The 24662-nt window shown below is 43.0% G+C and overlaps 1 protein-coding gene across 2 annotated transcripts in view; it reads left to right on the forward strand.

The window, feature by feature from the left end:
* The window catches only part of tmem131l (transmembrane 131 like), a 161123-nt gene extending 145846 nt beyond the window's left edge, over window positions 1-15277 (forward strand). The window contains exons 33-34 of one of the 2 annotated variants that reach the window (XM_084317960.1): window positions 10-146; window positions 14915-15277. In XM_084317960.1, the coding sequence (XP_084174086.1) occupies window positions 10-146; window positions 14915-15250 (473 nt within the window). In that variant the 3' untranslated portion in view covers window positions 15251-15277. The remainder of the gene's footprint in view (window positions 1-9; window positions 147-14914) is intronic. The other variant, XM_084317961.1, reaches the window with a different exon arrangement.
* Window positions 15278-24662: the final 9385 nt, after the last annotated feature.

Consider the following 24662-nt stretch of genomic DNA (forward strand, 5'->3'; position numbering starts at 1 on the left):
CTGTCCCAGCAGGAAATGCCAACTTCCAGAGTGGCTTCCTGTGCCAGGAGAGCCAGAGTGTCTACGGCCACCAGGCCAGCTGGAGCGAGGACTGCCCCCAGGAGGCTCCCTCGGCCTGGGACACGGCCGGCTGTGTGGGCACCAAGGTGATGATGACATGTGGTGGTGGTGTGATTCAAGTTTGTGATTTATTTGTCACGTATAAGGTACATGTACATTACAGTGAAATGCTTGGTTCTGTATGAGCCCCCTGAGATTGTGCTTCATACAGAATGTGCTTCATACAGTAAAAAATTTAGTAAAAGAGGAATAACACTATACCCACAATACAATACACAAACTAAGTACAATTAAGTAAAAATGCAGACAATGAGGTACAAAACCTTTTTTTTACGGTAAGGTGCAAAATGCAAATGAGGTATGAATGTAGTGCAAATCTATTTAATAAATAGATAAATATAATGTAGTGTTTAAAGTGTCTAAAGTGAGTGTGTGCAGTGAGTGTGGCCAGAGTTGATCAGATACCACAGCAAGAGGCACCTGTGCAGCTACACCAGCAGGCTTTGCACAGTGAGATGTCTTTTGTTTGTTTGTTTGTTTTATTTGTCACGTATAAAGTACATGTACATTACAGTGAAATGCTTGGTTCTGTATGAGCCCCTGAGAATGTGCTTCATACCGAATGTGCTTCATACAGTAAAAAAAGTAATTATGGTGATATTTAGATATATCCATACCGCAACATATATATATATATATATATATATATATATATATATATATATACACTGTATTGTCCCAAATATAAGATGGTGTTCTTTGCTGCAAATCACACTGTGAATATTTGCATTAAAGAAACTGACTTTTCCATGATATTTAGCCCCTTGGTAAGCTAGCATGATATGTTTTGATATTAATGGATTCCTCGCAATCTAGATTGAGGTTATTAGATTACGATGATATCATAGCGTGTTAGCGTAGAAACTGAGCCTGATACGGCATTTGAAAGACAGTGATGTAAATGTCTGATGATCCGCTAGCTAATAGTTGAAAGTAAGGCCAAGTTAACCAAGGTCAGAATGAGGGCGAGTGACTTCTATCAAGGGGATTAACCCTTTATCTGCCAGGGATTATTCTGATCATATACCCCTATCTGCCACTGTTGAAAAGTCTATGGAGATGTTCCCCTTCTTTGCAGGGCTATAACTTTTTAAATTGTATTGCTAAATTGACATTACTATGCCCCATTCAACATCAAGTATCTATCGTTTAGGATGTAGCAACGTTCTACTTTTTCATTCACATATTCATACTAAAATATGGTCTAAAGTATAAATATATTTGTATCGTTTTCTGCAGCATTCTGCAGAACGTGATTTATAGCCATAAATGCATTATATTGATGATCAAATACAGTTCGATAGCGATCGGCGCCAGATACAATTTTTTAAATGTACGTGCTTTTAGAAGTTACTACTCATCATCTGATGTTGACCGGATGGGGGGGGGAGTCGTTTATAATTCCGTGGCCAACGTTAGATGATTCATGTAGTGTGGGTGATATGATCATCAGAGCAGTTTGTATCGAACACGGTAATAATAAACGCTGAAACTTACCCCAGTCTCCTCGGGCCGTTGGGCGATCAGCTTGGAGTAGAACGTTTCCTATTATGGGATGTTGATCTAGATGAACCATTTCCAGGTTGTATAATACTATATACGTCCAAATAACGTTGTTTATTGAGTTAGGGCGAGCGATTGATTATCCAGTGTGTCGAGATGGAGCCCCGGGAGCTATAGCGAGTGGTCGGACCGAATTTGGATGAGCACCACTTTCTGTTTCCGGTTTGCTGTTTGGGCGATCCGCCGATCGGCCACCAGATGGCGCTCTTGAACCGTTGGAGAGTTGAGAGGAGATCAACAGGAGATCTCAAGTCTCCGCGGGTGAAATATGATTGCCATCACAGATTTTTGAAATATTGATCTCAATGACGTGTTACGGCGTCATTGGCAGATTACGCATGGCGGAGATTGACGTGTTAACTCGTCATTGGCGATTAAAGGGTTAATGAGGCCATCTAATTGAAATATATAATAATTGAATAATATGTTCTAAATTATGTTAGAAATAGGCCTACCAGCAGGCTATAGTTTAATAAAGTATGTATTCAATTTAAATAACTAAATTCATTATTGTTTTGTGTTATTGTAACTGTGTGTTAACAGGACAACTTAATTTAATATATGTAAACATATACCTACCTTGTTTTATTCAATGTGTTAGTAGGTAGCCTACATTCTGGTCAGATAGGCTATACTTATTTTCTTTATAAAAACAAGATCTTCAAAAAATATTTTCCCAGAAATGAGTCTTGAAAAAGGGCGGTTGTCTTATAATCAGGGTTATCTTATATTCAGGCCAATATGGTATATAATTATATATTTATATGGTATATATTTATGATTCCCTGCCAATACGAGGGGTGAGAATCCTTGGGAATATCACAATTTGAATTTGATTCTTGGGGGTCAACATTTGATTTTAAAACTCTTCTCTATTCATTGCGATTATTTATGAGACAATTTGATGAGATAAGAATCTAGATTGCTATGAACGTTCATAGTACAGAGCTTGTATTGTCTCTTTTGCTTGGCTAATCCTCAACAACATCTGGTGTAGTAAGCTCACCATTAAATAAATTTCGGTCACAAGAAAGCTGAAACCATAATAAAGAGTGAAAACTGGAAAAAGTAGATTTTTGGAATTTATGAATAGAACACTGCATTACAGCTCCCAATACTTTATTAAAGGTGACATGCATTAAATGTCTTTTTTGAGTCTCTAGCATTGTATTATAGTAATAGGAGTTAGTATCAATGTGTTTTTGTGTCTAAATACTAGGGCTGTCCCCAACTAAGGATTTGGATGGTCGACTATGATTGGCCAAAACTATTGGTCAACAAAAAATAAATAAAAAAAAGTATAATATTTTTAATTATTATTATTATTTTTTCTATCATTCCATTTGGGCTGTGGAGCAGTGAAGGCTGCTGACCAAATTTTTAGGTGAAGCACAAATTATTATATTATATTTATAAAACATCCCCCAATGTGTGTGTCAGTAGTGGCTGGTGAGTTCAAAAATTGGGGAGGACGGGAGATAAAAAATTGTAATAAAGAAGTACAGACACAGTGTGGTTATGAATACAGCAGACAGACACTACAGTTAAAGACAACAGGCAGGCACTAGTAGTAATTTATACCTTTGAGTAACTCTTGACACACACCTCACTTACACACATCACAACAATAGCTTAGTCAAGAAGGCAAATCAAAAACTATTTGTTTACAGCAAGATCAGACCATTTCTCATCCTCACTGTTTCAAACACATCTACATGCAATTTCTTTGCAATTTCATGCAAAAAGAGCTTATAAAATGCATGGTAAATGTCCACCCTGGACTCACCACTGTACTCACAGCTTTACTGCCAAGACGCAATAGGCTACAAGTCAAGAAGTATCACCACATCAATCCCACATGCACTCATTCCAGTACACACACACACACAATATAAACAAACTATACTGCTGTGACGATTTCAATAAAACAGACCATTCTGAGTCAATGGTACAGAAAAACTGTACATTGGAATATTGGTAAACATATCGGTCAATCCCATTGTCCCGTGGGATTATGCCCCCCCTCCCCGCGGCGATATTAATATTTGATTAGAAACGCAAGCGGGGAAAGCTACCCGCTGCCCGCGACATGGTTCTTGGTGTATTAAACAGGCAATGCCGCGGCGGGCTATTGAGTTCATATGCCATAAATGTCATGTATGTTGTGTATGTCATAAATGTCAATATGAATTGAAAATGGAGGACAGCCTGCAGAGTAGGAACCATTCTCTGATTGGATCTCAAGGCTGTCAATCATTCAACCTCCGTGTAGCTGCAGAGCAGCAGAGATGGCAACATTCTCTGATTGGATTTCAAGGCTGTCAATCATTCAATCCCCCATTCAATGGCAAGAGTTTAAATGCACAGACCGTGCTTAGATGACGTTAATAGCCTATTTTGATTGGCTATTATTTATTATTTATTTAATCCCGGGTCAACCCGTGCAGAATTCTGCACCAGTTTTACTGCAGCCATTACTGCAGTAGTGCAGTGCAGGCCTGAGCTCAGAGCTGTCAATTTTGGCAATTTTTGAAGAAAAGAAAAAGTTCACTGGCACTTTCTTTTTAAAGAGAAACATTTCTAATAAAAAAAAATAATAATAATAATAAAAATTAAATAAAATATATATATATATATGTAAATTAATAATAATTATGAATTATGAGTGAATTTGTGTTTCACGTGTTGTCATAGAGAAACCTCCACTGCTGTGGAGGGTGCTTAATGTCTGAAGGAGTCGACTGAAGGCTTCTTGTCCTCTTTTCTTTTGGAAAGAATGATACAAAAATAAGAGATTTAAATATTATATATATATATTTTTTTTTTTTTACTATTCGACTAAGAGGTTGGTTAGTCGACTACAGCTCCTTTCGACCGATTAGTCAACTAATCGACTAATAGGGGTCAGCCCTACTAAATACCATATTGGCGGATTGCCGTCATTCATTTCCTGGTCCATTTTAATCAGGTCGTTCTGATTTGACTCGCATGGTGACGTCACGTGGCGAGGATGGAGCGGATAGTGATCCGATTGGCTCTGTGGTTGTAGCGCACCAAACGGTGTTTGACAGAGCGAGCGAGAGAGAGAGAGAGAGAGAGAGAGAGAGAGAGAATCAGATAGACCCTCGCGACAGAGCACACATACACACTGTGCTGCGCACTACAGCTGCTCCCGAATCGAGAGAGAGAGAGAGAGATCACTGTGTAAACACTCTGCGTGCAGGTCCCCTTCTCTCTCTCTCTCTCGATTCGGGAGCATAAGCTGTAGCGCGGCACAGTGGTAGACTTCCTCGAACGGGAGAGAGAGATAGAGAAAGAAGGGGACCTGCATGCAGAGTGTTTACACAGTTCTCTCTCTCTCTCCCGTTCGAGGAAGTCTACCACTGTGCCGCGCTACAGCTTATGCTCCCGAATCGAGAGAGAGAGAGAGAGAGAAGGGGACCTGCACGCAGAGTGTTTACACAGTTCTCTCTCTCTCTCTTGCTCTCTCTCTCTCTCTCTCTCTCTCTCTCTCTCTTCCTCCACCTCTGTCTCTCTCCTCCACCTTTTGTTTCTCTTCCTCCACTTGTCTATTTCTCTCCTCCATCTCTTTCTCTCTCTCTCTCTCTCTCTCTCTCTCTCTCTCTCTCTCTCTCTCTCTCTCTCTCTCTCTCTCTCTCTCTTTCTCTCTGCCTCTGCCACTCGCAGACTCTGTGGATGACTGCCACTGAAAGTGCTTATGGGCGGAGCCAGGCCAATAACAGGCTGAAATCTTGAGGCTGGAAAATGATGCATTTGAGTACTCCATTAGAAATATAAAACAATGATTTTTTTAAAAAATAAACCTTACAGATGTCTTCCATAGACTCACAGGAATTGTGTAAAGTTGCCCAAATAGTGCTAGGAATAGCAATGCAGGTCCCCTTTAACACTTTGAGCGCCGGAGGTTAATTCCCATTTAGTCCCTTGAATGCCACCATCGGCGCCAATGTTAACACTTTGGGTGCCGGGAACCGTGTTTAGATGTCATTGCGGGCCATGCTCAAGTTGCCGAAGACGCTTTACAGCGTCTTTAATATCAATATTTAAAAAATCTGCGATCGGATTCATATGTCCCCTCCGCTGGCCTGAGATCCACCAGCAGGACCCACTGAGCTCTCTGGTGGTTCAGGAGCGCCATCTGGTGGCCGATCGGCGCAACTGCTTAACAGGATGTGCCATAGAGGTTGTGCTGGACTCCGTATTACTTCCGGGCACTCGCTATAGGTCCCGGGACTCTGGCTCGTCACGCTACACAGTGATCGATTGCCAATAACTCGATAAACAACATGATTTGGACGTATATACCATTATACAAGCTGGAGATGGACCGGGTAAATCGCCATCCCATAATGATAGAATTTCTACTCTACGATGATCGCCCAACGGCGCGCGGAGACTGGGGTGAGTTTGAGCGTGTAACGTTACCGTCTTCGATACTAACTGCTATTATCAACATTTGACCCACATTAGATGATTGGTATAACGCTGCCCACGGAATTATAAACGCCCCCTCGCCCATCCGGTCAACATCAGATGACGTGTAGTAACTTCTAGAAGTACGTCTAGTTGGAATTTTTTATATCGCGCTGATTGCCATCAAACTGTATTTCATCATCAATATAATGCATTTGGGGCTATATATCACGTTCTGGAGAAATCTGCAGAAAGAGATGAAAACATACTTATACATTAGACCATACTTTACTATGAATATGTGAATGAAAAAGTTTAACGTTGCTACACAATGAACAATACATATAGGACTTTGAATGGGCCCTAATAATGGCAATGTAGCAATAGAATTTAAAAAGTTATAGCCCTGCAAAGAAGGGGACTTTCTCCATAGACAAATAGAGCTGGCAATCTATGGTATATCATGAATTTAACCTTAGGCAGCCAAAGTGTTAACGGTAATATCGCCTAATCTATGTTTTAAATTATGGCTATGTGTCTAATCTGCCCGTCGCTTATCAAAGAATCATTTTCCAGTCAATGTTGTCAAGGCAGATTGTTTTTTTATCGCTTCATTTCCGTTTGATAGCATTTTGAAAAGCACCCGTTTTCAGGTGAAAAACAACACATTCTATGATAATCGCCTTTTACTGGAATATTCCAGAACGTTGATATTTGTCGGCCTATTTATGAATCGTTTTCAAATAAACGCTAGATGATCGATAGTATATGTGCACGCACGCACGTTCGAGCCGCGCGCTGATAATAGCTGCTCTCATTTCCTCATGGCTTTTACAGTGAAAACAGCTAGAGCACATATCACAAAAAAGCTTATATCTCTGTGAAAACGAGTCTGATTATCCTAACACTGATAACATAGATTCCTTACCTGACATCAGATGGTATCCAAATGGTATTTTCCAATTCCTGATCACCATACAGTAGAACACATGATTCCCCGCGATTCAGAGGCTCCATGGTTAAACTCTGGTAGACCCCGGCTGCATCAGTGAAAAGTAAAATGTGGAGTCAGAAATCCGTTCTCCCATTCACTTTCATTGAGTCCATTCCAAAAGGGTGATTTACCACCTGGGAGACGATAGGGGGCGCTTTTTTCAGATCTGAGCGGCGGCGGTCCCTGGATATCCAACGGTAGGCTCGCGTGATGCAATATGATTTCAGATCGCTAATAAAAAAAATTATCCGAGAATAGCCGTGACGTGGCACTCAACGGTCGGGTCGTAAACCCGAATAAAGCCGTGAGTGGCATACAAAGTGTTAACTAAAAAGCAAGGTAAAAAGCAGTATTGTATTTTAGCCTGGTATTGGACAGATTTCCGATACCAGTATTGGTATGCATCCCTCATATTTAGGTATGGGAAATCACATCTTAAATGACCTAATTGACCTGTCTCAAGCCCCGCCCCCTTTTCTTGATCCTCCAATCACAATTTTTGTCTGAGGGAAGCAACAGCTGTGATTGGAGGATCAGGAAAAGAGGGTGGGTTTGAGATAGGTCGATTGATGGTCGTCGTATTGGACTCCATAGTAATTGGAAGTGTGATAGGTAAAGGTTTCGTCTTGTAAACAAACTCTCTTTTCTTTATATTCACATTCCCAGCCTACTATTGTTGTTCTGTAAAATATGAGTCTACAAGCTGAATAGATATCCTACCTCATAGAACCTTTTGAAGTCTATTTTTACCATTTTCTCAACTCTCACAAGTTCACATGTTTATATCCCATTCATGTTAAGTTTCACTTTCAGTTTGGCAAAGTTTATTATTAACTTGTTAGATTTCAAGGGAGATCACACATCATCGACCATTCAATCTGAAGCACAAGGGCATGTTGCCATGCCTCCGTTGCAGTCTTTTTGTCTTATTGTCTTCTACACCACGTCCATGCTCGTGGCGTCTTTCAGGGTTCGCACAAGGTTCTTAACTCATTGACTGCCACGCTGGGAACGGGATATGACTATGTGCTGCCACACATTAAACCTATGGAGTCGCTCACCTTGTTTGCAGGGCGCTATGGATGCAATACTATGGCCCATTTGACATTGAGTATCTATCGTTCAAGATGTGAAAAAGGAATAATTTTTCCATCCATACATTCCCGTTTTATACCGTGGTGAATATAAGTATGGTTTTAGAGCGGTTTAGGGTAATTCCTGGGAGGCTAGTAATAGGCCGCAACGCATATTAAACTTAATCCATTGGCATTTCGTCCCTATACACACACTACAATAAAAAATTCAAATGCATATGATCGGTATATTATGTTCCATCATGAATGCATGAAAGGGGGGGGGTCGTTTCTCATTAATTGATTGTCAATAACGGCATTCGATAGTACAACAGCATACCCTGATCAGGGCGATGGCTATGAAAACAAGGCACAATCAAGCTGAAATTGACGTTAAATTGCTCTTACCTGTGGCCGGTGAGATTCCAAAAAGAATATTCCGATTATTTGATTGCCATCTGGTAGATCGTATGTCCATTTGGGCCACGACATAACTCACCACAGCATAATGAATCGGGGGTCCCGAAAACTATTCAATGAGATCGGGTAAAGCCCTCGGTTCAGGTTACTAGAAAAGTCCGCCCGGAGGAATTTCCTCGACACACAGCCCCATACACAGAGTCTCAAAGGGAGGGCAACATCGGCCGCATACCACCAGGCGGCGGTATTGGACTTTTGCAATCTCAGACTCATTCCCTATGGCTACACAGGCTCCCTGGATGGATAACGATTGGAAATAGCGAATAAAAGAAATCGATCAAATAACGAGTATACTCGTCGTTGGCGGGGAATGAGTTAAGTAAATGGAAGATTGCTCCACTTCTACAAGGTCCATTTGCATGTTCTTGGTATCTAGGGACATATATGGACCTCAGTGAATGTATTACCAGTGTTAGAAATATTGTGTCTATTACTAGGCTTGCTTAAATTGCGATGAAACAAAGGAGAATATGAATTATGATTTGTCTTTGCATCTTTGACAGTGAATAACACCATGCTAAAAATGACCAGACATGAAAAACTGCCACTGAGCTCATTCAGTACCTTCTTGAGATCACGTGTACAACAAATCTAAGGAAATGAATAAAGGGAAGATGATTAAACAGAAGGTTTTGTAGATACAGTAATGAATTCTGCTATCCGGACCATGCAATTTGAAATATTATTATAGAATAAAGAATATGAGGCCTATAAATTACCTTATTATAGCCAACTCGCACATCTATGGATTGGGCCAAATATTCTCTTTCAAATTGGAGAGTTCAATTTGGATTTAGTATCACCAGGCGTGCATGAAGAACAGAGAATGGTTTTTATAGGTTTTTTTATTCTTGCGACAGCTCCACCATTTTTAAACTGATTTCAACACGGATGGTTGCTAAATGTTCACAATAGGGGAGACAAACTAACTGCGCTCCAATATATGCCAATAGCGTTCAGTTTTGTGGTATATAATCCAGAGAAAAAATAAATAAAAAATCATACACAAGTAATTTGCTTGAAGGCAGCTAGAATCTGTTGGGTAGTGTAGTTCTTCAAAATTCCAACGCTCATTGAGAGCTCTGGATGTCCTCTTCTCATAATAACTACAATCGTCATCATTCAAAATGGCGGATCTCCGCGATAAATACAACACATTTAAAAAACTAAAATCTCACTAATAACACTTTATTGGTAAACAAACGTATTGCTGAAAATATACACTGACTGCTGTTGTGACATAGTTAGGATGTTTACTCTTGAATACGTTTGAACTGGTACCGTGCGGTCCTGTACCGGTACCGCACGGGTGGAAGAGTTTAAAATGATATAATTAAAAAAAAATATTGAAAGAAAATCAGATCCAAAATGTATGGCTTAACACATCCTGCGCCAAAAACGAGTTTACTCGTTATTGCCCGCCAATCTAATAGCGCCAACAACGAGTTTACTCGTTTATATGATTGTTATTTCCTTTATTCGCTATTGGCATTCATAATTCATCCAGGAAGGCTCCGGGAGCCAGCTGGACTGTGTCTGATATTGCAATGCCTCAATACCGCCGCCTGGTGGATTTCGGGCGAGTTGCACTCCACTCTAAACCGGATGTGGCGCTCTGTGCATCGGGGAAAAAGCTCCGGCAGAGCTATCTTGTTACATGGATCCAGACAAACACCTAGAGTGCATTGGATCGCTTTCGAGACGCAAGAATCAATATGCTTTCGGCGTTTATTGCGTCGTACAAACGGAAAATGGATCTAGCAGATCGAAATCAAATAATTGGATTTTTTTTTCTCCAGACTCATCGGCCACAAGTAAGAGGAATCTAACGTTAATTCCAGCTCGATTGTGCATTTATTTCATTGCAATCCATCCGATCAACGTATGATGTTGTAGTAAAGAAAGCTGTTACTCACAATCAAGGAATCATAAAAGACCCCCCCCCCCCTTTCCTTCACGCATGATGGAGCATAATGCATAGCGATCATATGCATTTGAATTTTTTAATATAGCGTGTATAGGAACGAAACGCCAATCGATTATGTATAATATGCGTCGGGACCTATAACTCGCGTTCTAGGAATGACTGCTATACACTCTAAAAACATACTTATATTCACGACGGTACTAACACGATAGATGGATACCTGATGTTGAATGGGCCATAGTAATTTCGATATAGCTATAATATTTAAAAAGTTATAGCCCTGCAAAGAAGGTGAGCGACTCCATAGGGTTACAGCACTGGCAGAGAGTGGTATAAGATGGGCAAACTGCGTGGCAGACAATGTGTTAAAACCAATTTCCGACAATTAGTTACACTTTAGATTAAAAAAAATAAACTATTTCTTGATTCAGATTTTTTTTATCATGGATGAACAAAACTTTCAATGCGAATGGTTGATTTGAATTTCAAGGACTTTTTAAGCACCTTGTTAAAAAATGGGCTGTTTTAAAGGAATTCCAGGCCTCGACTCTTTTTGGTAAAAAATCAAGCACTTTAACCCTTTCACTACCACACTACCAAAAGGTTAACCCTTTCACTGCGACACTACAGAAGGTTAACCCTTTCACTGCCACACGACAAATGGGTAACCCTTTCACTACCACACTGCATACGGTTAACAGTCTGTAGTGTGGTAGTGAAAGGTTAACCTCCTATAGTGAGAGGAGGAGGAGATGCAACAGGTCCTGCATTATACTATAGTGTGGTAGTGAAAGGGTTAAGAATCATTCACCTCCCCAGTTGACAACTTGATTGGCTGATGGATGACAGCGTGGGTGGTGTGCTTGTTGATTGGCTGATGGATGACAGCGTGGGTGGTGTGCTTGTTGATTGGCTGATGGATGACAGCGTGGGTGGTGTGCATGTTGATTGGCTGATGGATGACAGCGTGGGTGGTGTGCATGTTGATTGGCTGATGGATGACAGCGTGGGTGGTGTGCATGTTGATTGGCTGATGGATGACAGCGTGGGTGGTGTGCATGTTGATTGGCTGATGGATGACAGCGTGGGTGGTCTGCATGTTGAGAGACGGATCAGGGTCATCAGCTTCCGGATCACTCACCACACCATTGGTTGTTTCAGACATGAGGAACCATGACGTCTGTGGTATAGATGGTTTATAGACTTGACTCACAGCATTACTGGAAGTGGCCTTATATTTACTTCTTCTTTTCTCACAGCTTTCATAAAATTTTAGCTTCTGAGTAACTCACAGTTCATATCCAATTTTTCCCATGTATATACATTTTATTTGTATTTTATTTTACAGAATTTCTTTTTTCTTTCACAGCAAATTATCTTTGTATTTAAATTTTCGTTGTTTTTTTCTCTCTACATTGTTTGAAATAAACCATTAATTCATTATAGTAAGGATATAATCACTCAAGTAGATGTTTATTTATGTAGCACCTGTACATATAGGCCTTCCCACACATTCTGGGGGAAAATAGGCTTTCAAAAAGCAATTGCACAGTAACAAATTGAACATCTCACAAAAACACAACCTACCAGCCTATAGCAGATTAGGAAAATGCCTAGTAGAGGTAGGTTATTAATCTAATTATCATCCTATTTTTAAAACCTCCCTGCCCGTGAGAGGCATTAACCCCTCTAAAGCCTACGTAGACAAAGGTTTTCCTGGACATAATTATATTTTTGCCAATTCTGAGCTTATTCTTTTAGTCAGTATCAAGTGTTATATATTTTATGATTCAGGGGAACCTACACCTTATTTCTGTTGCAGTGTAAAGTCACCATCATACCAGGGTTTCCGTTAGAAAAAATTGTTGCCGGTCTCCGTGACCTGCAAGATTTCAATCTACCGGACAAATGAGATTAATTCCGGTCATAGTTTATTGAGCTTTAAAACAATTGATAGGCAGGCTATATAAAGAATGTCATCCTCAAGGCATGTAGATTTATAATATTATTACTTAAAACTAGACTACTTTTGCGTATACAGTCATTAATATATTCCAAATAAAATAAGTCCCTCGATACTCCGTGCTGCTGCTGACTTGAAATAAGTCGGTCCGACACTAAACAGCAGTCTGTTATAATCACATTTTTATGAGCTAACGAATTCCGTTATATTGGACATTTGTATTAATTATATCAAGCGAAGAACTGAGAAATTTGGCAGAGAGACGGCAACATTATCGTGGGTTTGCGTGATGTATATCTCCACCTCCCAACGACTTGGTGCTGGTCATAATGTCCGGTGAAAACAACTCCCTCCAAGCACAACTTGACCACCCGAACCGTACCAAAACAGGCCAAAATTAAATAGCCCATGCGACGAACGATTCATTACATTCGTTTCATCGTTGCTCCACCAAGCAGCCGGTCCAACAATATCAGCGCGAGCCGGCCAGCCGCCTGCAGTTAGTTTGCAAGAAGCATCCAGCTGCAGACCCGCAGAGCAGCTTTCCAGGTCTGGGGACCGCACTGTGCCAGCAAAGCTGGTGGGTTCTGTGGGTCTGCAGCTGCATGCCTTCCGCAAATCCAGCAGCAAGCTCTCACTGACACAGCGTCGTCATTACCAGACCGGCTGCTTGGCGAAGCAACGACAACAAACGCAATGATTGTTTCGTTCATCGCATAGGCCACCCAACTCCAGCCCATCCAAATACAATTCAAATAATCAAACTGTGCCCAGAGGGAACTATTTTCACCGGACACTATGACCGGAGAGATTAAATTTGTCGGACTTCAACAGATTTTGCCGGCCAAATACCGGTAATTACCGGCTAACGGAAACGCTGCATCATACATTACCTTTGTGTGAGCATACAATACAATACTCGTCCAGTGAAAAGAACCTTGTGTTTTGTTGAATAAATCCATAGATTACCAGGGAAATGAACCCATGAACCTCCATGGGAAATTTGGTGCAAATACACCTTTTCCTCAATGAGTGACATCCATTTATTTAGATATTGTTCTAAGTGTTTTTTTAGAAGACAATATGAAAATATATACATTTTGGTGTTGCCTTAACTCATTGACTGCCACGCTGTTTTCCCATCTTTACTCAATGGCGCCAGCGTTATTGACCATTTTCGTGATGTTTGCGAACCCATTGTGTGTTCTGTATTATAGCTATGGAGACAATAGTATGGCTCATTTGACAGGCATTGTTTATAGTCAAACATTGACAAACCAGTTCATTTCTACATACTTTAGTTTGCATGCGCTATTACACACTAAACATCGCCCCTTTCCAAAATAATCCAGTATTTTTTTCTAGATCACGAGATATGACGTCTTATATGCATATGCCCAAATCGTTCAGGTTGCTCGCCTGAAACTCCAAATATTTCCAAATCAAAGGTATATACCATTGTTTCTTCACAAAATCATCAAGGGGGGGGGGGGGGGGGGGGGGTCGTTTTACCTCGGAACTGCGATCGTTACCAAAAGCATGTTTTAGGTTCGGTAAAATAGACATAGAATAAACCTTACCTTAGTCAGAAGGTACTCCAAAAAGAATAATGCCAGTGATCCCATCGCGATCGCAATTACTCGTGTATATTGGGCATGGCTATCATACGGGAAACAATAGGTTTGAGGCGATAAAATCTCAGAGCGATTGCTCTGTCCTGATTCCCTCTGAGGGGGAGGAGTTCCTGCAGACACTCCCCACACTAAAGTGGCCTCACACTAAACTATCCCAGTTCAAAAGGTAGGCGATACTGCCACCTGGCAGCAGTGCAAGGGGGACTCTGGGAGGTCCGTGCGAGTGTTTAGAATGGGGATCAAAGGAAAAAGATCAAAAGATCTAAACCAGAGAAAGCTCGGGTATGGCGCTCAACGGTTGGCGACGAAACCCGAGAAATGTCGGGTATGGCACAGAAAGAGTTCATATGTGGACCAATATCTCCCTGCAATGTAACCCCCCCCCCCCCTCTCCACACACACGAAAGGCCCTTCCATCATGTAGCTCTCCTCCTTTTCTGGTGTGGGCTCCTATCAATGTCCCTCTCTGTACCTTATCCAAATAGCATAGCTACACACATGAATCATCAACAGGTGATTTTTTTTCATTCAAGCTGCACAATAAATTATATAGTTATCAGATCAATTGTTACAAGAGTAGGTTACTTCAAACACGTCAAATCCTTCACTATGAACAGGAAGGAAGTGTCTGAACAGAAGGAAGTGTCTGAACAGAAGGAAGTGTCTGAACAGGAAGGAAGTGTCCCATCAGCTCTAACGTTGTGTGTCTCCCCCTTTCCTCCACAGCCATACTTCCCCGGTACCCGCAGTCTGTCCCCCATGTCCAGCCTGTTCGGTTCCATTTGGACCCCCCAGAGCGAGCCGTACCAGAGCCACCACTTCCAACAACAACAACAACAGGCGGAGCGGTCGGCCCCCATGTCCCCCGTGTCGCCCGTCACCCCGCCTCACCACGCGCCCTTCAGCCGGGAGCCCGGCGCCACCTGCCGGCCCAAGCAGCAGCAGTACTCCAGCTTTAACCCCTTCGGACCCCACATGCACCTGGACATCTGGAACTCCTCCTCCAACCGCAGCTCCAACTCCCAGCTCTCCAATGACTCTGGCTACTGTGGGGACGTTTAAAAAAAAAAAAAAGCCCTTTCACTAAAACCACACTGACCAAAAGGTCAACCCTTTATTCACTGCGACAATACAGAAGGTTAACCCTTTTCACTGCCACACGACAAAGGGTTAACCCTTTTCACAACCGCAATGCATAAGGTTAACCCTTTCACTACCACACCTTCTGTAGTGTGGTAGTGGAAGGGTTAAAGCCCTTAAACAATGATTGCAAACATATAAGATGATGCTATAGAAAGGAAACGAAAAACGAATGTGCTTTTATCAATAGGGGCGGGGCGGGGGTGGGAGGGGCTGAATATTCCTTTTCTTTTATGTTCCTTTTTTTTCAAATGTTCAATGTTGTGAAAGGTTAAAGGTTAAGCATTTGTTGTATATTTTTCTAGATGTTTTGCAGTTTTGATCATAGAAAATAAAAAAAAAAAGTTTTGTATTTGGACAATATGTGTCTTGTATTTATAAGGGGGGGGAAAAGGGGGGGGGGGAGAATACATTAAATGGTAAATGGCTGCATTTATATAGCGCTTTTATCCAAAGCGCTTTAAAATTTCTTCCTCACATTTTACCCATTCACTCACATTCACACACCGATGGCGGAGGCGACCATGCAAGGTGCCGACCTGCTCATCGGGAGCAGTTAGGGGTTAAATGTCTTGCTCAAGGACACTTCGACACGCTGCCCGGGAGGAGCAGGAATCGAACAAGGAACTTCCGGCTGACCAGACGACTGCTCTACCTACTGAGCCACTGTCGCCCCTGGTCTGCGTACATTTCTGATGATGCATCTAGCTCGAGAAACAAAAGTGACTTGTTTTGTCTTTCAACCGTAATAGAATGTACTTCTCAGAGATGTGCTTGTTCCACACAGCAGGCGTTGCTCACGTTGATGCTGGGATTAAATGCCTTAATCATGGGCACACGGTGATGGTGAAAACTGTTTACAAATGGACACTTCCATGTAGGGCTGGGCGATAAAACGATATCGCAATATATTTTAATAATAAAATAATAATAATAATATCGGCGGCGCCCGAGTGGCGCACCGCGTAACGCTGCCGTAGTGCAACACGGCCGTCCTGGGTTCGACTCCCGGACCCGGCGGCCAAATGTCTCTTCCCATCTCTCCTCCCATATTTCCTCTCTGAAACTGTCCAATAAAACAATAAAAATGCCAAAAAAATATTCTAAAAAAGAATATCGATAATATATATATATATATATAGCCTATATATATATATTTTTTTTTTATTGTGACCTGCAACAGGGCAGCTTTAAAACCAGAGAGAGTGGACAGACTTGTTTTTCTTGCCTGCAAAGTAATGGCTTTGCTTGTCCAAATGACAATACTGACCAAATTGAGATTTATTTTTCTCTTATTTAGTTTGCTTTCTAATTTAAAATACAGTTTGAAACCATCTGTACACAGTAGGCACAATCTATAGACCACCAGAGCAGAGTGGCTTCTATGACTTGTCCTAATAAACTAACCTACAATGTAGCACTCAACACTTTGATGAACATTGTTACTCAGCTGATAGTAGCTCCTGATGACTTGTCGTACAATCAATCAATCAATCAAATGTATTTATATAGCACATTTAAACATGACACTTGTCAACCAAAGTGCTTCACAAAGGATGCTTGGTTCATACACATACAGCTCATTATAGTAATATTCCACAATTATTACATTTGAAAGTAATAACGGCACACAGTCATAAATTCACCAACATTTGTTGATACATGCAGGACTCTGAGACGTATGCGTATTACCGCTGCCATGTTTGGCGCGGAGCACCCGGGGGAGCGGGGGGGGGGGGGTCTCACTGCAAAGTCTTATCAGCAGCTCTCTGGTTCGTCCTTGGTGAGTCGTCCGGAATTCGTTTTGACTGGCTGGCAACATTCCTTCCAGCCATGTCGATTTAAATTTGATTTTGAGTAGAGTGAATTATAACTCTATTGATTTGAGTGGAGTGAGTTTTAACAACTCCGTCCAAATGACTGAATGTGTTAGTCCAAGTGTCTTAGTCAGTTCATTTTGGTAGGTCCTGTGCGCGGTAAACAGATCCCAAATCTTCTTATTGCAATCCAAAGCTTTGATAATCCAAATGTCCATGTCTTCAAGTTGGTAGCCCGATTGAATGTCCCAAGAGGCAGAGAGGGTTAGCCTTATTCTGCTTTCTTGACGAAAATATGCAGAACTTATAAGTCGCTTTGGATAAAAGCGTCAGCTAAATGACTAAATGTAAATGTATGACATTCTGGATGGGTGTTTAGCTGGGGTGGAAGGTGTAGAAAAGATTCTTATCGGGGACTGGAACACGGATAATAGCACCCGTCTTCAAGGCCTTCGGTAGGTTTTGTGATCTGCACTGTTTCAGCCAGCTAATCACCCAACCCACAAGAGTATGTGATTCAACACAAACTACCATTGATCTAATTCTGACCTCTGACAAGTCCATGATCTCCAACAAAGGGGTGATACAGTAGCATACGGGTTAAGTGATCATTATATGATATGCTGTACCCGCAAAAAGCTAAAACAAAAGGCCGGCTGTCACATCTAGGGACCTCAAAACCTACTCTAGAGAGGCCTTTAACCAAGAACTGGAGAGCATGGACTGGTCAGATGAGCTCAGTGGTACACTAGTTGAAGAAACATGGATTGGATTCAAAACCAAATTCACAACAATACTTAACAACATGGCACCCCTAAGAACCACCAGGGTTAAAAATCGTGGATGCACACTGAAATACTGACCGCTATGAAAACCAGAGACAAAAAATTCTCGGAACTTCATAAAAGTCAGACAAAGCTTACCAAAAGCTCTGGGGGAGCTCCAGTAGCTCACCGCATATCTCGACGCTATTTCTGCGTCGGGGAAAACCGTGCTGCGTCACGGATCTGGTGGACTCTGAGTTCGATTCCCGGACCCGCCGTCATTTGCCAGAATGTCTTCCCCTGATCTATATCCCGTTTCACCCTGTATCTGTCGGTCATGCTTGACCAGAAAAGCGATAAACGCTAAAAAATAAAGTTTAAAAAAAAATAAACCTTACCAAAAGCTCAAACGGTGAACTCCAAGCCCACGTGGTTGAACAAAAAATTCAAAGAAACAGACTAAGAAATGACGTAAACACCATGATCAAAAGCGCAAAGAAAAATGTCATCAATGACAAAACAAACAAAAACAAACCCGCGAACTTTGGAAATTACTCAACAACCAACTAGGCTGCAGCAAAAAACAAAAAAACAGATTTATAAACATAAAGACAGAAAACACTCATCACAGACAAACTGGATGTGGCCAAATACCTAAACATATTCTTTACAAACATAGCCACAACACTGGTTAATAAACTACCCTCCCACTCAGGGCATTTTGAGGTAGAACACATAGTAGTATACTACAAAAACCTAGGGGTCCGCAAAGACGACTTCAAACTTGAAATGGTAACAGATGAGGTACTCAAAAAACTGAGCGCCCTCCAACCTAACAAGGCCACTGGCCATGACAACATCCCCTCCAAATTCCTCAGAGACTCAGCAGCCGCCATCACCCCAGTCATCACACACATAATAAACCTCTCCATAAAACAGGGACGCGTCCCCAAGGACTTCAAAATTGCAAGAGTGACCCCCCTGCACAAAAAGGGCAGCAAATTAGACCCAGGTGAGCTGGATGCAATCCTACCTGGAGGGGAGAGAACAGATGGTGGAGGTAAACGGTACTCTATTCCCCCCCCTCACAGTGAGCTGTGGTGTTCCACAAGGAAGCATACTAGGACCGCTACTGTTCTTAATTTATGCAAATTACATGTTGTCAGCTTGTGACTGCAACTTGTTCGCGGACGACTCAGCCCTGCTGGTCTCTGACAAGAACAAGTTACAGGTTGAAAAAACCATCAGCTCAGAACTCGGCAGAATCTGCACCTGGCTCGCTGATAACATACTACTGTATCATTACACCTGGGTAAAACAGTAGATTCTCTTCGGATCAAATAACAAACTCAGCAAGACCGACGGCTTCTCAGTTACAGTGGGTGACAATATTGTCACAAGGAAAGATGAAATTACATACCTGGGTTCCATCCTAGAGGCAAATCTTTCCTGTGACAAAATGGCATCCAATGTAATAAAAAAAGTCAACCAACGAACTAGATTCTTGTACCGGATCTCCTCGCTGGTAAACAAGAATACCCTGAAGACTCTGGCAGAAGCACTCATTCAAGGGTACTACGACTATGCTTGCACCTCATGGTACCAAAGCACCTCAAAGGCGCTAAAAACAAGATTACAAACATCACAAAACAAACTGGTCAGACTACTACTTGACCTTACTCCTAGAACCCACCTCACCCCTGCCCACTTTGACTACCTAGGATGGCTTAGAGTAGACGACAGAGTACAGCTACTTGCAATGGGCCTGGTCTACAAGATACACTACACGACCAAGGTACCCATGTACATGTCGAAATACTTCCCAAAGGTCAGTGAATACCATGCCCACAACACCAGAGGGAGTTCCACAAATCATGTGCAACCCAGACATCGTGATGTTTTGCACAAACCCTCATCCATACAGTATATATGTGTGTGTATTTTTGGCTAAAGTGGATAGAAAACACAGTACTGTGCAAAAGTCTTAGGTACCCAAGAGTTTTTATATAAATTGTCTTAGATGTTAATAAAAAAAAATCTGTATTAGTGTGTCAGTAGACTACTCTTAATTTTTTGAAACTTTTGTATGTATGTATGTTGTGTATGTCATAAATGTCACTGAATTGAAAATGGGGGACCCTGATTGTGAGGATTGGCTCGTTCCCCGCCACACGCTTCTTCAAGGTACTGTGTTGATTGGTGCATTCCCCGCCACACGCTTCAGGAGCGATTACCAATTCCATCACGCACCTGTCGTAGTTTGTGATTAGCGCTCCAGAGGCTTCATATACTGGGACCTTCTTTCAATCATTGTCTGGTCGTTTTGAATACTACTGCTACTGCCTGCCTTCCCCCCGTTGTTGTGCCTCGTCTACTTTCCCTCCAGGACATCTTTGGATCGCCGCTGGTGAATATCTTGATCATCCGTTTGGAGCTGCGCCTCGTTGCCCGCTTTACGCGTTTGCGCTTTGGTGAGTTTTGGAAACAAACCTTTTTGGATTATCTGTTTTTGTGTGTTTGGATAACACTGAAGAAGTACCATTTTTGTTTTGTACTGGACTCAGCTAAATTGTGTGTTTGGATAACACTGAAGAAGTACCGTTTTGTTTTGTACTGGACTCAGCTAAATTGTGTGTTTGGATAACACTGAAGAAGTACCGTTTTTGTTTTGTACTGGACTCAGCTAACTTGTGTGTAGTTTACACCGAAGATCAAGTCACTTGTAATTCATACTGGACTCAGCTAAGGGAGGACTGAACTGCACTGCCTCTGTGTACTGTTGGACTGTTGTTGATCTCTCTCTCTCTCTCCGTTTCCACTCCGAGTTGGAGCTGGGAGTATCTGCAGAGCCGAAGCGGCGCCTACGCCGATTCCCCACCTCTAAACACCGGGAGGATCTGCAGAGCCGCAGACAACTCTGCTGAAGGCATTCTCCTTTTTTGTTGATTCAGAATTGTTATTTGGCTCTTTTTGATTCTGTAATAAATACGCCCTAGTGTTTGGCTAACTCTGAACTACCTGTCTGTGCCGTGCTGTTGAGGTCGGTTTCAAACCCTAACAAACGTCTTTCTCTGGTCTGCATCCCCTTAACAATTGTGTGTATTGAGCCGTACTGCCACCGTACGTTGTGAGTCCCATTCTGCAATCTGTTAAATAAAGTTTTCATTCATTCATTCATTCAGGCTATGTGTGCTAGCAGAGCTAGTCTCCAGTCGCGAGTCACGGTGCATGTGTGCGGTGGTTTGTCCACCAAAAAAGTGGCAAAAGATAGAAAAGAAACTAGCAGAGCCAGAACGTAAGGTTATGTATATAACCCAGTTCTGTTAGTTATGGTGCGCTCAGCACCTAGTTGCATATATCTCGCTTCAGCGTATATACACTGAATAAAAAATTCCACCATGTACCTTTACATGCCAGCATTCATCTGGCCACACCCCCATCCGCTTACCTTCATAAGCAGGGGTGGGGCCACACTCATCTCCTTCCCAACAAATTTCACCACAATGAAAAATCAAGGGCTGCAGCGGCGTCCTAGGTGCTGAGCGCACCATAACTAACAGAACTGGGTTATATACATAACCTTACGTTCTGTATCGTTAAGGCTTCGCTCAGCACCTAGTTGCATAACAGGAGCTGAGCGGGAGCCTTAGCCCGACAAATACACCCCGCTGAGGCCCCCCACAACCATCAGACCGGGGAGGACCGAGCCCCCCCGACCCTCCCTAATGGAGGACACCCTCCCTAGTGGAGGCTTACGGGAGGGCGACGGATCCGACCAGGCGAAGAGGAACTCAAGCAACTCAACGCACAGGGTGAGCAGACCGTGGCTTGACCCCACGACTACACACACGCACAACCCGCATGCCACCAGGGAACGAACGGAAGGAACAACCTCGTTACTGCCCCCAAAAACACGGGGACAAGAGCAACCCCAACCCCGTGGCAAGGCCGTAGCAGCGGAGCGTGAAGGAAGACCCAGTCCCACTGAAGGGACTGGATCCCCTGGAAAAAGGGGGCCTGGAGAGGTCAATGACGCCAGGCATCAAGACCCCACCAGGTGGTCACTTAGTGACACCGCCCCCCACATCGCCAGCGTATTCGGACAGGGCCCCTCCAAGAGCGGGCCCCCTCCCCCCAATAGTACACCGCCTGGCACACTGACCCTGCAGAACAGGCAGTCAGCATGGCCGTAAGCACTCAAAAGGTTAACCAACGGAAGCAGGCAGCGCACCGGGGAAACCAGGCAGCAGGCTGTAACCTGAGCCTGGAGCACTGCGGACGAGACAGGCGCCAAAGGAGTCAGCTGAAAACAGCCCCCCCGGCGGAAGGGGCGTATGCTGGCGTTGTTGATCACCATGACAAAGCCTCCATTAAAAAAAAACACCCAGAGGGGTCGAGGCAGAGAAGGCTGACATGATTGGCAGACGTAATGAACGTGCAGGGGCACACTCAACCGGGTAACCCGGGAGTTGACTCTGCTCCAACACACCAGGGAATCAACTACCCTCGTGGGACAGACGGTGGTTGTTCCTATAACCCCTCAAGAAAAAAGGGTTATCCCAGGCCTATGGTATCAACGAAACTTTACTTCGGACCGGGCCCGGCGGCACGGGAAGCACAGGGTTACCAGAGGAGGTCCAAGACCACCCCAACAGCCCCCTCTTCGCCACACGTGAGAGAGGAGCGAAAAGAATGGAGAACCAGCCCTAAGCACACCGCCAGGGAACAAAATAAGTACCAGCCAACCGCCAATGGCTGGTAAAAAAATCTGCCTGGCTGGTAGTTTTTAAAGTCTACCAGCCAAATGGCTGGTAAGTCAAAAAGTTAAGTTTGTTCCCTGAGAGCAGAGCTACACAGCAGTGCGCCTATTTTGCGAGCCGAAATAAGTCTGTGGTTTTTTCTTCTTCTCACAACGGGTCAAATGCATCTAACATGCATTGCATCGTCGCCATTCCTTTATGCCCACATCGCCCGAAATGAACGTTATGTTAGCGTAAGCTAACAAGCTAATCCTGATCAGCGGCAGAGCCATAGAGAACAGCAGACAGTGTGGACTGGGGAAAGGTAAATGGGGGGGGGGGGGGGCACTCTCCCTTTCTCTGTGTGTGTGCGTGCGTTTGGAAAGACGATGAAGTCACTAGTCAGGACTCAGGAGAGGAGTATATTGTAGTAAACTGAGGATTACTGAGGATGCACAGATAATGTTGATATTCAAATATAAAAAGGTTTCGAGAGGAGTGGAAGTTTGAAGACAGACTAGACTACAATATGATGCGGGGGTGGTGAGTTGAAACAGTGTGTGTGTCCCCGACCCCACTTCTATGTTTCAATAAATTATTTGCATTTAAAACTATTAACGCTGACTCATTCCTTCAGTCCACTCAAAATTATGCTAATATTCCTTATGTTGTTTATGATATTAATTGAAAATAGCATATGAGAGTATTATATAGTAATAATAACACATGGCGATATACTAAAAAGCAATTTTTAATTTTTGGCTGGTAAAAAATCTGCCTGGCTGGTAGTTTTTAAAATCTACCAGCCAAATGGCTGGTAAGTCAAAAAGTTAATTTTGTTCCCTGCACACCGCACTTGGTATTCCCAGGCAGTCTCCCAACCAAGTACTAACCAGGACCGAACCTGCTTAGCTTCCGAGATCGGGCGTGTACAGGTTGGTATGGCCGTAAGCCATTACGATAGTGCAGAGTACAACATGTACCCAACAAAGGGTCTCCATAACGCCTAACCCTGTGACACCCGGACCGACCCGGCATTTTTCCCCCCCGAAAAAAGCACAAGTCCCTCAGGGTACCAGAACAGCAGATCTGCATCCCCGGTGGACAACGGGTTAACTGACCTGGACCAGCGTGACCAGACCAGTCCTGTGTCCTAACCACGCCGACATGCCCACTCCAGGAGAGGGGGTAGGTATGCGTGTCGATCTAAAACATGAAAAGAGGGCGCCACCCAGACGGTCCCATTTGGACCGTGCTCAGTGGCCCACCCCAAGGGCGTGAGACCCCTCTACCTATGTTCAGATCTATTCCGTTAACATCCCCCAGATATGAACGAGAATTCATCAAGACAACCTAGTAAACTGGCGCTCGGAAGAGACAAAACTCCATCCCAGTTTGATTTTATTTTATTTTATTGATGGATTAAAAACACACAACAAGGATCCAAAGGATAACATGAGAAAGAGTAAAACCCTTATTTCCGTCATGGTCCCAGGGCTGTTAGGCCACAACAAAAAAACACGACAATAACACAACACTCATACATTTAAAACATTATAAGACTAACCTATCGCTAAAATTGTATACCCCACAATAACTAAAAACTGATTGGAAACCCATTCCAACTATAGGGGGCTATTCTTCTATTCTGTCCATGAGCCACTTCCTGACGCTTCTCTTGAAGCTGTGGAGGCTCAAGCTCTGCTTGATGGGGATAGGCAGCTTGTTCCAATCCTGGGCTCCAGAGAAAGTAAGGGAGCATTGGCCCAGTTTGGATCGGAAAGAAGCAGGCTTCAGGTTTGCTATGCTTGCTCTAGTTCTGTGGTTGTGGGATTCGTTGACCGGGGTGAAGTAGTTTTGGAGGTATCTAGGAGACCTTTGGTTTATAATATTGTGTACTATGTTCAGTCTGAGCTGGGTAACTCTGGCCTCTATAGGAAGCCAGTTTAGCTCCTGGAAGTGACTCCTCCCTATGTGGGTGCGAGGGCCAAGACCCATTACCACCCTTACTAGC

The sequence above is a fragment of the Notolepis coatsorum genome (genome assembly GCF_963971535.1).
Source record: "Notolepis coatsorum genome assembly, chromosome: 7".
NCBI classification, from domain to species: Eukaryota; Metazoa; Chordata; class Actinopteri; order Aulopiformes; family Paralepididae; genus Notolepis; species Notolepis coatsorum.